A 16,146-nucleotide genomic window follows, 5' to 3' on the forward strand; every position below is an offset into this window, starting at 1 on the left:
TAAAAACAGTCATAAAATTAAATAAAAGTGAACAGTTTAATTTTAAAAACATTGTAAAAATTAATCCTGCAAAGAAAACTCTGTGTGTAAACCTATTAACTAAACTCAAAAGGGTATTTTATGGGTTTTTTCTGTAAATTGAACACTAAAATAAAGGCACACAAGATTTTCTTAAAATGGTCATCCACTATTTAGCAAAACTTGTCAAGGGTTATAAAGGGTATGTAAAAATCTCATTTCATAGTCAAATTGGTTAAAATTAAATAAAGTTATCTATAAAGCTTCATTACAATTAGGGTTAACATTAAAAGCAAACCAATGCAAGGGTAAAATTTAACTTTCTCTCTTAAACAGAATTTTCATGTAATAAAAAAGGCTAAAAAATGGGTTTTGCTTTTCCAGATTGTTAACTCATCATTTTGGCAAAACAAAACAAACAAACAAACAAAAAACAACTTATGGTAATCTAAAATTCTATTTCATAATATCAAGGGTTTTAAATTTTAAACATATTTAACAGCTTTCCCAAAATCAAACTTTAGTCTCAAGGTTGTCTTTCCCAACCCCTAGCTTTTGGGTGCTGTGCAGGACCCCTGAACCATCCGAAAAAGAGGTAAACAGGATTATTTAGCAACATAAGATTGCCAAAATACTGTCTGATAGGTTATATTTTAGGGAATAATACTAACATATGTTCAAAACTGTATATGGTGTCTAAGGTTCTCCTGTCTAAATATGTACTATTAATCACAATTAAAGTTGTTTTGTTGGGTTATTGTAAAATCACAAAAATGACCACATTTCGCTGTCAATTGCATTTCTAACTGTATCCAAACTGGACATCTTGTTATATATAGATAGCTGTTATTTTGTTTTAATTATCTTCAAAACATGGTTTATATTGAAGCTGGGGAATTTTAACAAGTGCTCTCGAATGCAGGTTATTCACAACAACAACAACAACAACACGCATAGAACTCATGAAAAGCTAAAATGTTTATAAATATCAAGCAAAACAAAGGTTAATAAAATGGACTAAACTAATAGAAAGCAAAAACAAATTTTTATCTTTTGCTTAGAACACTGCTAATCTTTATCTTATTTTTCAGAGTCAAGAAAACTTGTCTTAAGCTAGCTGCCGCCTTTAACAACCAAGTATACTCCTGTAAACAGAATGTGAAGCACGTTTGTTTCTCTGCCTAGTTCCTCTAGAATTTGAAAACTAGTTATAAGTATTCTTAAATTACAACAATATAGCTGTTTGTATCAGTGCATTTTATTTTGTAACAGAACACAATTGGAAAACCTGGTTATTTTACCAAGGCTTTGACTGGACTGGTGCACTTTCCTTTAAGGAATCAAACTTGACTTACGAAGCCAAGAAATCCCTTGGAAACTGGCCTCATATTTTGTGTACACAGTCACTGTACAGGGTTTGTGATCTGTGGTAAGTAAAGAATGTCACTTTCTGACAGGCCAGGAACCCCAAGTTATCTTAAAACCTCAAGAGGAGAGGAATTCACCCAACTTACAGGTATTTAATGGTGCAAATCCATGGCTGGGCTTGGCTTTAACAAGTCTTAGCTCAAATTCCTGTTATGAAACAAAGTTCCATCAAAACCGATTTAAAAGGCCTATGTAGCAAATAATTATTCTTGATGCACTGTATACAAATAATAAAGCCAAGTATAATAAAGCAAACCAGTCCTACCATGATTTGTCTTTTAATAAAAATGGGAAACTGAGGAGTGAAAATTATGTTTAGAAAACTATAGCACACTTGTTAAATTCTAGTCTTGCCTAATGTTTTTCGATTTTTATTATCCTCTAGAGTTTAAATTATATCTGTTACAGAAATCAACTCTTGGATACATCGCACTTAAGTCAAAGCCTAAAGAGCTGAGAGAGCAACCTCTAACACCCCTGGAAAACGTCCTATCAATGTAAAAAAATAAATCTTAAGCCAAAAATCATAAAACATAAGTAACTAAGTGAAAATTACTCATCTTACTCAGTCTCATCCTTACCTCACTAAATACTTCTTGTTGTTTCTACCTCTCCTTTTAAGCCAAATATTAAAACTTTTTTAATGGAAATTATACTACTATGCCACCCTTGCAGGAATTGCTTTACTCCCTCTACTATTTGCAGTAGGACTATATACTGTAGCATCCTCAGGGTGGAATATCAGACAGAGAATCTCAATGACTGTAGCATTTTGCTTAATTATTATCCTCATAGCAAGAATAACAGTTACTAATGGAAAATAACACATGGGTCTTTCCAAACATGCACCTCTGCCTGTCATTAGGAAAGAAATGTTACTTCTGTCTCAACCAATTGGGCCTAATAAAAAAAAAACTCTGCTGAAAAGCCTAGGACTGTTTTTACCCTGCCTAATTAACTTTTTTCAAAAAATTTTAACTGACAGAATCACAGCCATTTTGCAGACAACTACCCAAAAACATCTACAGACGGTGTTGCTCCTGCAGTTAATCCAAGACCAAAAAACTCTCTCCCCACACCATCAGCAGGAAGTAGCCAGAAAGAACACATCACCCCTTGTCCTTTTATAACTATAGGGTCTGGAATGACAGAGCAGGAGCACTGTCATATGGGATAAAGACTGCCCCTTTAAGTTCCAACTCCCTTTCTAGCCTCATGCATTTCAAGGAAATCACTTCTCTTCTAACTACAAGCAGCCAGAAAGAACAGACAGTAAAACACAGATAAGACAGCTTGTGCACAGAGGGAGGTGAGGAGAAAGTCTCTTGGGTAACTGCCAAACTTCACCCTCATACGATGGGCACCAGTAAAACAGTGGGCCTTAATAAGCACATTCCTGTTCCCTTCAGGTACAGTAAGATAGGGAAGCTAAAAGCAGTCTCGAGGGATATGCCTGCAGCTGCAGAAATATGTATGGGAACAGACGCACAACTCTCCCTCCCAGATAAGCACAACGAAGAGACACAGAAGCAGTCCAAGCCTCTGATAAACTCTCCCACCCTGAATCCTTAAAAATTCATAGTCTGTAAGAGAGTGCGGCTTCTGACCTAACTTGGTCAAAAGTCTCTCCCAGGTTTGAAGTAAACCTATTGAGTGTCAAGCCACCCTCCGTGTTTCTCTCCTCTTTCTGTAATTCTTACAGTAGGCACATGTTTAGCAGCTGGTGCTACTGATGGTCAAGCAACTTGGTTGTCTTCTATGTGTCTTGCTGATGATCACATTCACAGGCAGCCTTTCAAGACAGGGAAGGTAGAAATTGACATGCCTCTTAAGGACTAGCCTCAGAAGTGGTATAACATCACTTCAGCCACATTCCACTGGCCAAAGCAAGTCAAGACCAGACCAAGAGTGAAGAAATAGACTTCCCCTATCTATGGAAAGAGTAGTCAAGTTGCTTTGCAAAGGAGCATGCATATTAGGATAAGAAGTATTTGTTACAATAATTTCAGTTTACCCCAAGGAGGCATGCAGTACTTGAAGCATCTAATTTTGCTATTGCAGATGGTAACAGAAACAAAGCTACTGTAGCCAATGGTTCTGGTAATGGACTCCTAATCTCTTTCAACTTCCTAAATTTATCAGCAGCTGCAAAGATATCAGCAGACTGCAAAGCCTTAGCATGCACCAAGTTCCCTCTTAGCCTCTCTCTACTAGCCACATTCGTTTCTGAATTGGTAACAATAAACATTATTTACATCTATGCTTTTTTAGACAACAGTAAAACTTTGCTTTATTTTTAATATATTTTGCATTGTTGTAGTGAATTTATTTTTATTCTTTTATCCAATACATTCTCAACAGTAATCCATTTTCTTCTTGGAGCCAGTGAGGCTTTTGAGATTGCCATTGGCAATCTATTCGTGCCGCCTTGTAGGTGATGTGCAATTTCTCCCTGGAAGCTTTTAGAATTTTCCTTTGTCTTTGATCTTCTTAAATTGCACAATAATCTTTCTGTGGTTATATATTTTTTTATCTATACTGTTCAGCACTCTATAAGCCCTTTCAATCTAAAGTATTTTATCTTTCTTTAAAACTAGGGAATTCACAGCCATTATTTGTACAAGTATTTCCTCCCTTCTGTTTATTTTTTCTCTCCCTTTGGGACTCTTCTTTAATGACAGTTGTCACCTCTACTTCTAGCCTCCATGTCTTCTTACTTTATATTTTCCATCTCTTTATTCCTTCCTAATGCTTTCTGGGGCTGGAATTCAACATAATCTTCTAGTTCAATAATTAGCTCTTCATTTATATCCACTGTGCAGTTTACTTATTAAATTTTTTATTTCAACTATTTAGTTTTCAATAACATTTCCATGTGACTTTTCCTTAAGACTGCAGTTACTAAAATCTTTTCAGCTCTTTTATATTTACAACTTATATTCATAGTTGTAAAATAACTTTTAACTAACTACAAAACTAAAAGGCTTTAAAGCATTTGATGAAATACAGTATTTATTTATGATAAAAAATCAGCAAGCTAGGAACAAAAGAATTCTTAAAATGAGAAAGGGCATCTACAATTACAAAGCTGCAGTGACCATCACACTGAGATATTGTTTCTATTAGTCACATGTAGTTCATAGGTACAGAGGTCAAACATCCAAAATAGGTATGACTAGGCTAAAATTATGTCAGCAGGACTGAGTTCCCTCTGGAGACTCTAGGGAAGAAATCTATTTCTTTCTTTTTTCCAGCTTCAAAAAGCCACCTGCTGCACTTGCCTCGTGGTCACATTACTCTGACTTCTGTTTTCATCCCAGCTCCTTCACAGACCCTCCTGTCTCCCTCCTCTAAGGTCCCTTGTGCTAATATTTGACCACTCAGATAATCCAGGATAATCTCCCTATCTTAAAATCCTTAATTTCATCACATTTGTAAAGTCTCTTTTGCTGTGTAAGGTAACATTTACAGATATCAAAGATTAGGACATGAATATTGCTGTGGTTTGAATATGTACCCCAAATTTCACGTGCTGGAAACGTAATCCCCAAATTCATATGTTTATGGTATTTGGAGGTGGGGCCTTTGGGAGGTAATTAAGATTAAAATCATCAGGGTGGGGTTCCCATGATGGCACTGTGGCTTTATAAGAAGAGGAAGAGACACCTGAGCAGGCTGGCCCTTGTCCTCCCTCCATGGGATGCCCTCCACCATGTTATGATGTGGTAGAAGGCCTTCACCAGATGTGGCCCCTCTACCTTTCACTTCGCAGCCTCCAAAATGGTAAGAAATAAACTTCTTTTCTTTGTAAATTACCCAGGCTGTGGTAGTCCTTTATACCAACAAAAAATTGACTAAGACAGACATCTTCGAGGGCCGTTTTCCTGTCTATCACATTCATCCTCCTACATTCACTTCCTACAACTTTCCTTTCCATGACTTTTACACTCTAAGGCAAACCTGTTCTGCATTTTCTGTGTGTACCACACTTCCTCACGCCTTCACAACTGCCAATCCTTCTACTGGAAAAGTGCTTGGCCCTCCTGGTTTTCTACCTGTGGAACTCTAAGAGACAGAACAGAATAGTGGGTAAGAGGCCTAACTCTGGAGTCAGACTGCTTAGGCTCAAATATGAGTCTGTCACTTACTAGAGATTTTTGGTAAATTGTTTGGTTTTGTGTTAACCTAGATCTAAACGCCAGATTGTAACAAACACAAGAAACAGAAAAACCAGGGAAACTGCACCACAAGGAAACAATTACACAGATCCAGAATGTGTAATGTTCCACAGGCAAAAATGACCTGGTTTGATGAACTGATGCTAAAAAAGGTGGCAGGGGTGTGTGCGGGGAGGATGTCTATGTAGGTAGAGGTCAGGGGTTGTTTAAAGAACACTAAAAGGGACAATAACAAAATGTGGCTGGGTGTGGTGGCTCACGCCTGTAATGCCAGCACTTTGGGATGCTGAGGCGCCCAGATCATCTGAGGTTGGGAGTTCGAGACCAGCCTGACCAATATGGAGAAACCCCGCCTCTGCTAAAAATACAAAATTAGCTGGATGTGGTGGTGGGCACCTGTAATCCCAGCTACTCGGGAGGCTTAGGCAAGAGAATTGTTTGAACCCAGGAGGCGGAGGCTGCGGTGAGCAGAGATCGTGCCATTGCACTCTAGCCCGGGCAACAAGAGTGAAACCCCATCTCAAAAAAAAAAAGAGAGAGACAGTAACAAAATGAAAGATGTAGGCCCACGTTTGAAAACAGAGTTAAACAAACTAACTGTAAAAAGCTTTGGTGGGGCAGTCAGGGGAATGTGATTCTAAAACAGCTATAAAAGAGTATTAAGGACCTCTAAGTGTAATAATGACGTGGTTAAGTATTTTTTTAAAAATTTTCCTGAGATGCACACCATAAACACAGAGATACACTGAACAATTTTATTCAGGAGTGAACTGACATATCTGAGATCTCTTCAGTAACATTCTAGGAAAAAAAAAGTTACAGGGGAACAGATGAAACATGATTGGCAAATGGAAATTGCTGAAGCTAAATGACTGGAACAAGTTGAGTATCCCTTACCCAAAGCACTTGGGACCAGAAGTGTTTCAGGGTTTTTTGGAATTTGGAATATTAGCATTTTATTTACCAGTTCAGTATCTCTAATTGGAAAATCTGAAATCTGAAGTGCTCCAATGAGCATATCCTTTGAGCTCCTGTCAGTGTTGTTCAACATTTTGGACTTTTGGAGCATTTCGGATTTTCAGATTAAGGATGCACAACCTGTACGTGGAAGCTGATTCTATTATACCATGTGTTTGAAATTTTCACAATGCAGATGGTCCTTGACTTACAATGGTCCAACTTACAATTTTTTTTGACTTGTCAGGATGTAATCCCATTGTAAATTAAGGAATATCTGTACATTTAGTTAAAAATGTATCTCCTAGGAAGTTTTTTTCCCCCCAGGTTCTGCCAGAAAGTAATTTCCTTGTCCATTTTCCTTAACAGTTTATTCACATTTTTGCCATCATAGTAATTATATATCTAATTACGCTTATGTTATTATACTGTGCCTAAAATTTACTTCTTATTGTGTGCTTATGTGCAAGGGACTCTGCTATGTGCTGGGCACTGCATGGTGAACAAAACAGACATGGACTCTACACTAGCTTCACAGAGAGTTTGTTTTGTTTTGTTTTGTTTTGTTTTGTTTTGAGACGGAGTCTTGCTTTGTCGCCCAGGCTGGAGTGCAGTGGCTCAATCTTAGCTCACTAACAGTGAGTATTTTATAGTGCAGATAGGGAGACAAACATCTCCTAAGCAAACATACAATTGCAACATCGGGAGAGAAGCCAACTGGAGTCGGTGGCAACGGCATAATGGGGAAATTGAGGAACCTTCTCTAGAGAAGGTAATTAAGGAAGGCCTTTCAGAAAATGAAATCCTTAATCTGAGACCTGAAGGATTCCATCACATGTGAACGAATGTTTGTGTCTGCTCCTACTCACCAAATCATGCGTGGAAATTCCAGGCCAGGTGCTGTGGCTCACTCCTGTAATTCTGTTACAGGAAAGGGGTCCCATCCAGATCCCAAGAGAGAATTCTTGGATCTGGTGCAAGAAAGAATTCAGGGTGAGTCCACAGTGCAAACTGAAAGTAAGTTTATTAAGAAAGTAAAGGAATAAAAGGATGGCTACTCCATAGACAGAACAGCTGAGGGCTGCTGGTTGCCCATTTTTATGGTTATTTTTTGATGATAAGCTAAACAAGTGGTGGATTATTCATGCCTCCCCTTTTTAGACCATATAGGGTAACCTCCTGATGTTGCCATGGCATTTGTAAACTGTCATGGCACTGGTGGGAGCATAGCAGTGAGGAGGACCAGAGGTCACTCTCTTCGCCATTTTGGTTTTGGTGCGTTTTGGTTGGCTCCTTTACTGCAACCTGTTTTATCAGCAACGTCTTTATGACCTATATTTTCTGCTGACCTCCCGTTTCATCATGTGCCTTAACTGTCTGGGAATGCAGCCCAGTAAGTTTTAGCCTCAGCTTACCCAGCTCCTGTTTAAGATGGAGTTGCTCTGGTTCACTAGCCTCTGACAATCCCAGCACTTTGGGAGGCCAAGGTGATCAGATAACTTGAGGTTAGGAGTTCGAGACCAGCCTAGCCAAAATAGTGAAAACTCGTTTCTGCTAAAAATACAAAAACTAGCTGGGCGTGGTGGCGGTGGCCTGTAATCCCAGCTGCTCTGGAGCCTGAGGCAGAGTGGCTTGAACCTGGGAGGGGGAGGTTGCAGTGAGCCCAGATTACACCACTGCACTCCAGCTTGAGCAAGAGTGAGACTGTCTCCAGCAAAAAAAAAAGGAAATTGCAAACACCCTCTTCCTCCAAGTCACTGTATTAGTAAATTAGGAGGTGGGGCCTTTGGGAAGTAATCCAGATTAGACGGTCACGAGGATGGGGCCCTCACCATGGAGAATATAAATGTCCTTAGAGGGCCTGTCTCCTCACTTGTTCAGAAACCTGGAGAGGTCCGTGGTCTGCAGCGTGGAAAAGAGTGCCCGGACCTCTCACTTCCAGCCTCTAGTCTGGAGACTTTGTCTAAGTCACCCTGTCTATGTCACTTAGTCACAGCCACCCTGAGCCCACTAGCCTGTATTGCGCTGGAGCATTTCGCATAAAAAGAAATTAATATAAAAATGATACGTGCTCATTGTGGAAAACGTGAAAAAATACCAAAAAGATCACTTTTAATTCTAATGCATAAAAATAACCACAACTTACACGTTTCTCCCAGTTAACTTTTTTATATGAACGAGTGTTTTTAAACTAGGGTCAGTATTAAAAGACCAGAAGTAGTTTAACATTATCTTAAACCCCCTTATCCAGGAATTAGCATTTGTATTCTCGGCCGCTGCAGAACGTTACTTTAATCCCTCAAACTTTCCGTGGCTGGGGTCTGCCCTGGTTTTGAACACTAGGTTAGGCTACAAAAAGCATCCTGGGTCTCTGGCCCATTTCTTTTTAGAGACGGGGTCTAGCTCTGTTGCTCAGGCCTGTCTGGAACTCCTGGGCTTAAGCGAAACTCCACCTGGGCCTCCCGAGTGACTGCGCCGCCACCAAGCCGGCTCCCGCCCTCTCTCTATGCGTGGCTCCGCGGGCTCCATTCTCCACACACTTGTCTGGGGGGCGCCAGGAGCCCCTCACCGGCCAGGCCGCAAACTCAGTAAGTGCACGAGGCTGCGGACCGGTCGGCTGCGCAAAGCAGCCCCGGACACAGCCACGACGCGGCCGCCTGGCGCTCCTCTCACCCAGCCGACCGCGCAGCCGCCCTCCCTCTCACACCGCGGAGCCTTTCTGCCTTTTACTATTTTTCAAAGCGGACCTAGGCTCCTGGCTCGAGCCTGAGGGGATACAAGGCGTCACGAGGGGGGCCATCACAGCGCCAGGTCGACAGCTTCCGCTGAAAGCCCTGTGCCGCTCAAAGCCCCGTGGCCCACGCTTCCGGCCTCGACCGACTAGGTCATCAACAAACCCCGTGATACCTCGCTCCACCCTCAGGTCCTCCGCCCCAACGGTTCCGTGTCCTGGAACTTTCCACGTTCCTGCGCACGCGCTCTGCGACGCTTAACGTCCAGACTCCGCCCTCCTCTGGCCACGCCCCTGCCCGTCAAGGGCGCTCCCGCCCCCGTGCCGTACCTATTCTCCACTTCTTCCCGCGGGCAACTTCGCAACAGATCTCTGATTGGCTGACCCGGGAAGCCGACTTCGTGAAGCGGTGGCGACGATAGGCTGGCAGCCGGCCGACTTCCGCAGAAGGCGATTGGTCGGTACTGCTGTCCAATCGGCGGCGGGCTGTCGGATTCAAATCGGGATCGTTGAGACTGCGGTCGTTAGTCTCTGGCGAGTCGTTGCTTTGGCAGGACGTGGACGTGTCTACTGCTGCTCCCGCTTTTCGCGCTCTCTCGTTTCATTTTCGGCAGTGCGCCAGCAGGATGGCCCACAAGCAGATCTACTACTCGGACAAGTACTTCGACGAACACTACGAATACCGGTGAGCGGCTTTCTCAGACCCCGAGTCGGCTCTCTCAGCTGGGGCCCCCGCGGGCGGGGCGACCAAGGCGTAACAGGGTCGGGGGGTGGGGTACCGGGGTCTGGGGGGCGGAGCCCGAGGGCGAGGGCCGGAGTTTGGGGTCGCGGCCACCTGGTGCCCCGCGTAGTCGGTCATAGTTGGGTGCCTGGCGCGCCCGGCCGATTGGGCCTTTGTTCGGTGTGCGCGGAGGGTGAGGGAAGAGCGGCCACGGGGCCGCATTTAGTGCCCGGGTAGGAACCGGCGCAACTTGGGAGTCCCGGGGTCCTCGGCGACGCGGAGTGACCCTCCGGTCACTTTTTTCCCGGCCGTCGCACGGCCGTTCAGTAACTGGTCTCAGTTCCAGTTGTTTGAACCAGTCCAGGAAAACCCGCCTGGTGCCGTCCTTTTCCGTTCGCAACCGTGCCACACACTTTCCCTGTTTCTGACGGGGTGATGCAACTTTTACTAGTTTGTGGTCTAGAGTGGTAATTTTCATTTGTTAACATACAGGAACACACTTGTCTTCTTGTTTTTAAAGTGAGTGGTATAAGTTTTGGGGGCGACCCACCGAAAATGAGCTTGATGGGAATTCGAAAATGTTTACTGGGGATGGTGATTTGGGCCATTATATATTAGCCGCAGTCATACAATTGAGGGCATTATTAAAGGAGTTTCATTTTAAGGCCGATTAAGAACTTGAGTGGACTTTCGGCCTTATTTTCTGCTAGTCTACACTGGCCAAATTTTGGGCTTCGAGGAACTTTTGCGTTTGAGTCCTGAAGCGATGTACCAGAACGTAGTGTCAGTAAAATCAGACAGATTTTAAATGTCCCTATCCCCCAATTAAACTAGACTGGGGGAAAGCGGGTAGGGACATTTAAAATTTGTTGTCCTCCTTGTGTGCGGGACACTTCATTTAGGGCGTAGCTTCAGAGACCAGTTAACTCCTTTTTCTTACTAGGTAGTGACTAGAACGCTGCGTCCTGGGATACTACCAAGATTTCGGGGAGATAAAGCCCATGCCGTCGTTGCCCAAATTGTGACCTTGTTTTCTGTCTGCTGCCGTTGTAGGTTAGATTTCTACGAATGCTATTTAAGGAAGAAAGAACAAAACCCTGGGCAGTTTCTCTTTTTCTCTCCCTCCCAGCAGCATGGAAGTCTGTTTTCACATGAGGAATACTGAAGATTTCTATGGGTAGTAATAATTGCACCCTTTTGTATTCCTAGCTAGAAAAATACCATGTTTTTCTGGCTGTAGGTGAATTTCAAGTAGATTGTCTTAACTTTATAGTAATAACTGTACAGTTCTAATCGTGTAATATGCTGGCACAGTGTTCAATTATGTGATGCTAATCAAGAGCCATATTGAGGATATCCGATAATGAACACAATGTAAACCGTAATAACCTTACTAAAACCTGGAGAATTATTCTGAAACACATCTGGTGCCAAGTGTTTAGGATAAGGATTTAAGGGTTGGTACAAGTTTCTTTTGGGGCATAATACTGAAAGTAAGTGAAGGTATTTCTCAGACTTCTTTCTGATGGCAGTAGGTCCATTTTTTAGTTTTAATATACTCAAATGATTTGTGTGTGGTAATGAAGAAGGTTTACATATCTGAAGTGATTTATTTTAACCCAGTAAAAATTAGAGCTGGTATTAATTGGCCAAGGCACTAACCTTTATGAAACAGGATAGTAATTTCCACAGATAATTTTAAAGGGGAAACTAGTGATAATATACCGCTAAGGCATGAGTCTAGGGTGGTTTGTATTAATATGTAATGGTGCAGCATGCAATGTAAACTTAAAAGGCTAGTATTTATTTTTCCCAGTGTGCAGTTATCTATATCTTTCTTAGATTTTTCTTAATTGCAAACTTAATTTCCTAGTCCTTTTACGTGAAGGTCTTAATGTTTCTAAGGGCATAACAGTGGGTGCCCCCACCCCCACATCATGGAAGTCTGTTTTCGCAGGAGAAAAACTGGTAATATCTCTGGGCAGGTTTACAAATTAGTAATACTTGCACTATTTTGCTCTTCAACTGAAATAAACGTTAGATTTTGGAAAAATTTTCCTTACGTGTAGTTTGAAAACTCTGTGTGGCAAAATATAGGTAGACTCCTCATATGGGCTTGATATTTTAAACAGTTTTTAAACAGTTTTCCTTTATAAAGAAACCCTGATGGAGGAGAGCCTGTTTCCGCGTTTATGGAGAAGGGTGGTAACTTCTATCTAAATAACTTGTTGGTAGATTTATGTACTCTGTAAATTTGAAAGACAAAAGGTACAAAAGCACTACGTTTCTCTTTGAGAATAATCAACAATATAGAAGATAGAAAGAAGATAACATTATTTGTAGAGCCTTAAAAGTTAGATGTTAAAGCAGCATTTAAAGAATGTGGGTGATAACTGGTAAGAATTACAAAGAGTCACCATATAGTTCACTGGAATTGGTGAAAACTGCAAATTATGGTAGTAAGGTATGACTTCGTGGCCTTAAGGCAATCTAGCAACATAAAAGAATTTTTCTGAGGCTCACTTTGCCCTGCAAGTGAATTGGTACTTAACCAACCACAGACTAAAATTTAAGTTGATGACAGCTGGGTGCTTATAATGGGTTAGGGGTTCAGTTTACTGCGTCTCAGAAAGTGACGAGATTGCACCTCATTCATCCCCATCCAACTGACTCACAGACATACCTTATACTGGTTAAAAATTTGGGTTGGTGGTTATGGATGGTTCAGTATAAAACTTGCTACTACTGGAGATGGTAAATATGGGGCTGAGAATTGTGACTTCTATAAAATCCTTTTTATGGTAATTGAGTAAAAGTTCTTACTCAATTTGGGGAAGGAGATTTGTCTGGCAATCTTTGACAGAATGCTTTGGGATACTCTTAATGATACAGATTTGTTTTTGAGAACTCGTACAGTTGTACATATTGATGGTTTAACTTTGAAGGTTATTCCATGCTTGCATAAGAAACTGAACAATGTAAGTTTTGGATACAGGTCAGTAAGTTAACTGGAAAACTGAGGTTGCACACAATGTGTATGTGCAGTTAGTGGTTTTCTGTTTTTAATTCTGAACACAGTACTTGAAGTATAAGGCAACTTCTGGAGCATACAAGGACTGGTAGTTACTACAAAGCTAGTGTTGGGAAGAGGAAACCCAAATTAACTGTAACTTACATTTTTCCTTACATAAAAGTCTAATAATCTGGGACACGGATAACAGCTCTACAGTCAGGGAGTAGGCTGGGTCCTTACCTCTTGTTGCTTTACCGTTCTCAATTTACTGTTGCTTCTGTGGTCCTAGACTCCTGCTCTGGCTCCCTGAACGTATTAATGTACATTCAACAAGAAGGAGAAAAAGTAGAGTTCAGCATGTTCTTTCCCTTTGAGAAAACTTTTCATAATAAGTTACACATTTTCTTGTATCTTGTTGGCTTATGATTTGGAGGCTGGTTAACCATATGCTCAACTTATATTTTGGGGTTCTATTCCTGAAGAAGATTCAGGCAACTGGTAAGCATTCTCTGGTAAGAGAAAAAGATTAATCCTAAGGAAAATGCCTTCTGCTTTTGGATTGCGCACCCTTAGCTCCCTAATTTGAACATAGGCCATCACATCAGAATTAAAGGTAGTAGAGTGTAATTCTCAATATTAAAGCAACAGAGTTGCTAAAGGGACATGTATAAAGCGACAGTTGTAGAAAAGGCACTGGACTAATACTTGGCTGTATCTTTTAACAGGCATGTTATGTTACCCAGAGAACTTTCCAAACAAGTACCTAAAACTCATCTGATGTCTGAAGAGGAGTGGAGGAGACTTGGTGTCCAACAGAGTCTAGGCTGGGTTCATTACATGATTCATGAGCCAGGTAAGCTTTGCTATATTATAGTAGAGCAGTAATTGTTGAAATATTGGTGGTTATGGCTGTCAAAATTTTAAAAATATCATTGACATCAACTGATATCTCAAAGTAACTCTTCTGATAAGTTGGTTTTTTTAAATGACTTATTTCTTGACTCTGGAGAGAGATCCAATTTTATGGTAAAATAAAATACCACAGGAGTGAAAGTAACACATTATTCTACTTGGAAAATAATGTAAGAACTAAAAAAAGATATTTTAAAATCTGTATCGTTAACAGTATCCCAAAGCATTTTACCATAAATATATCCTAAGTGTTCTTTTCTGTGTGTGAAAATTGATTTAATTTCATTTAATTAAATTCATTTAATTGATTTAATTCACTCTTCAGCCCTCTTAAAGGATAGCTACCACATGAAGTTTAAATGAGGTAATAGCATATGAACTCAAATGTGTTTATGGGTATCTTATGCTATTATGTGGTATTAACAAAAAGTTCAGGTATTAAATAGTAAACTCAAACTTTGTGAGTTTTCTAAACTAAAACAATGGGGGTTAAATTCTATTTTTGGGTTATCAGTAAATCTAACTTACAGCATTTATGTTTTGAACAAAATTTGAAGACATACTATAGAAGCTGAAGTAGGTGGAACTAAAACTATTGTGCTTTCTCCTCTGCTGTTAAAAACATTGCATTGAAAACTCTGAAAGAACTCATCGCTTTCTTGGGATTGAGATACGTAATCCTATTAGAATTCAGTCCAGATAATACAAAAGCAACTGAATAACTTAAGTGTAGATTTCTGTGCCCACCTATTGAAGCAGAATCTGTGGGGATGAGCATTAGTATGAGATCCTGTAGGTGATTTGAAAGAGGTGTTTTTCCCTATTTGGTAATCTTTTTACTTTTAATCTATTTACTATAGACAGTAACTTTGAAGTAAAATTCATTTTAGATACCTCAAACCAGTTAATAGTGGACTCAGTTTATTTTATTCTGGCTTAGTTGAGAATGCTTTTGAATTTCTGATGAGTATATGAAAACCATATTAAAATGATTCAAAACATTTTCTTTCTACAGAACCACATATTCTTCTCTTTAGACGACCTCTTCCAAAAGATCAACAAAAATGAAGTTTATCTGGGGATCATCACATCTTTTCCAAATTTAATGTATATGTGTATATAAGGTAGTATTCAGTGAATACTTGAGAAATGTACAAATCTTTCATCCATACCTGTGCATGAGCTGTATTCTTCACAGCAACAGAGCTCAGTTAAATGCAACTGCAAGTAGGTTACTGTAAGATGTTTAAGATAAAAGTTCTTCCAGTTTTTCTCTTAAGTGCCTGTTTGACTTTACCTGTTACTTTTGTTCAATAAAGTTTGTATGTTGCATTTATCACTTTCAAGTTTTTGAGGTATATTTTCTTAGTTAATTTGTGACTATTGAAATTGATTTCAGTGTTACAGTTTTAGCTCTGAGGAAGTTAACTTACCTTAAAGATCATGTTAAATGAGTTTAAAACAGTGTGGTATGATCTGGATACCATTTAATTCACTTAATTTAGAAATTAAGAACCAGGGATATGTTTAAAGCCAAAGTAGATTTTACCTCTTGAATTCCTAGAGAATTGGCTAGAACAGGAAAGCCCAAATTAATACTATCTGGGCTACTTCACTGTCACTGGCCACTAGTGGTCTTGGGAGAAACCTCTTAACTTTTTTATCCTCATCTACATTTCCAAGGTAGGGATAATGTTTCCTATAAAGTAACACCACATTTTTAAAGGTTCAAAAACACTGTAAAACACCTTTGCCTTTTTAGCTTCTAGGAAAGTGTTTTCGGAGTTAGATGCAGACATAGGCTGTTTAATTAATTGCTATGCTATAGAAACAAATCAGCAGCCAGCATACATCAGGTCCCTTGGTTAAGAAAGGGTGTCTTTACACATGAGCGCAATGAATTTTGAAGGTTGTGATTAGCAGCAACCTAGAATCTACTTCCCCCACCTCACTGCCACCACCACAGGATGTGTCCCAGGTAACAACAGAAATGACAAAATTAAACTTCATTACACTTTCGGGTAGACCCAATAGTGCTGAAAGAAAGGTGACAGCTACCCCTCAACTTCCAGCATAAATTCCTGCTGGACCAGACCCTAAGGTTCACTTCTGCTAGAGGCTGTGTAGTGAACTGAGACCTGGACAGAAATCTAAAAAAACTGGAACTGCACCTGTCTCACTTGCTTGA

General features: G+C 40.3%; 1 protein-coding gene across 1 annotated transcript; it reads left to right on the plus strand.

The window, feature by feature from the left end:
* Positions 1-9,846: 9,846 nt before the first annotated feature.
* CKS2 (CDC28 protein kinase regulatory subunit 2) lies at positions 9,847-15,288 on the plus strand. The gene is made up of 3 exons (NM_001267543.1): positions 9,847-9,997; positions 13,772-13,899; positions 14,974-15,288. Exons 1-3 carry the CDS (start codon positions 9,939-9,941, stop codon positions 15,024-15,026), a joined length of 240 nt encoding a protein of 79 aa, NP_001254472.1. The 5' UTR covers positions 9,847-9,938; the 3' UTR covers positions 15,027-15,288.
* The last annotated feature ends 858 nt before the right edge of the window (positions 15,289-16,146 follow it).

Source organism: Macaca mulatta, chromosome 15 (assembly GCF_049350105.2).
Source record: "Macaca mulatta isolate MMU2019108-1 chromosome 15, T2T-MMU8v2.0, whole genome shotgun sequence".
NCBI classification, from domain to species: domain Eukaryota; kingdom Metazoa; phylum Chordata; class Mammalia; order Primates; family Cercopithecidae; genus Macaca; species Macaca mulatta.

Excerpts from the sequence above, each read along its gene's own strand:
- CKS2 (NM_001267543.1), top strand. The coding sequence starts at position 9,939 with ATGGCCCACAAGCAGATCTACTACTCGGACAAGTACTTCGACGAACAC. Across the intron at positions 9,998-13,771 it reads GACGAACACTACGAATACCG|GCATGTTATGTTACCCAGAG; the intron begins GTGAGCGGCTTT and ends ATCTTTTAACAG. Across the intron at positions 13,900-14,973 it reads TTACATGATTCATGAGCCAG|AACCACATATTCTTCTCTTT; the intron begins GTAAGCTTTGCT and ends TTCTTTCTACAG.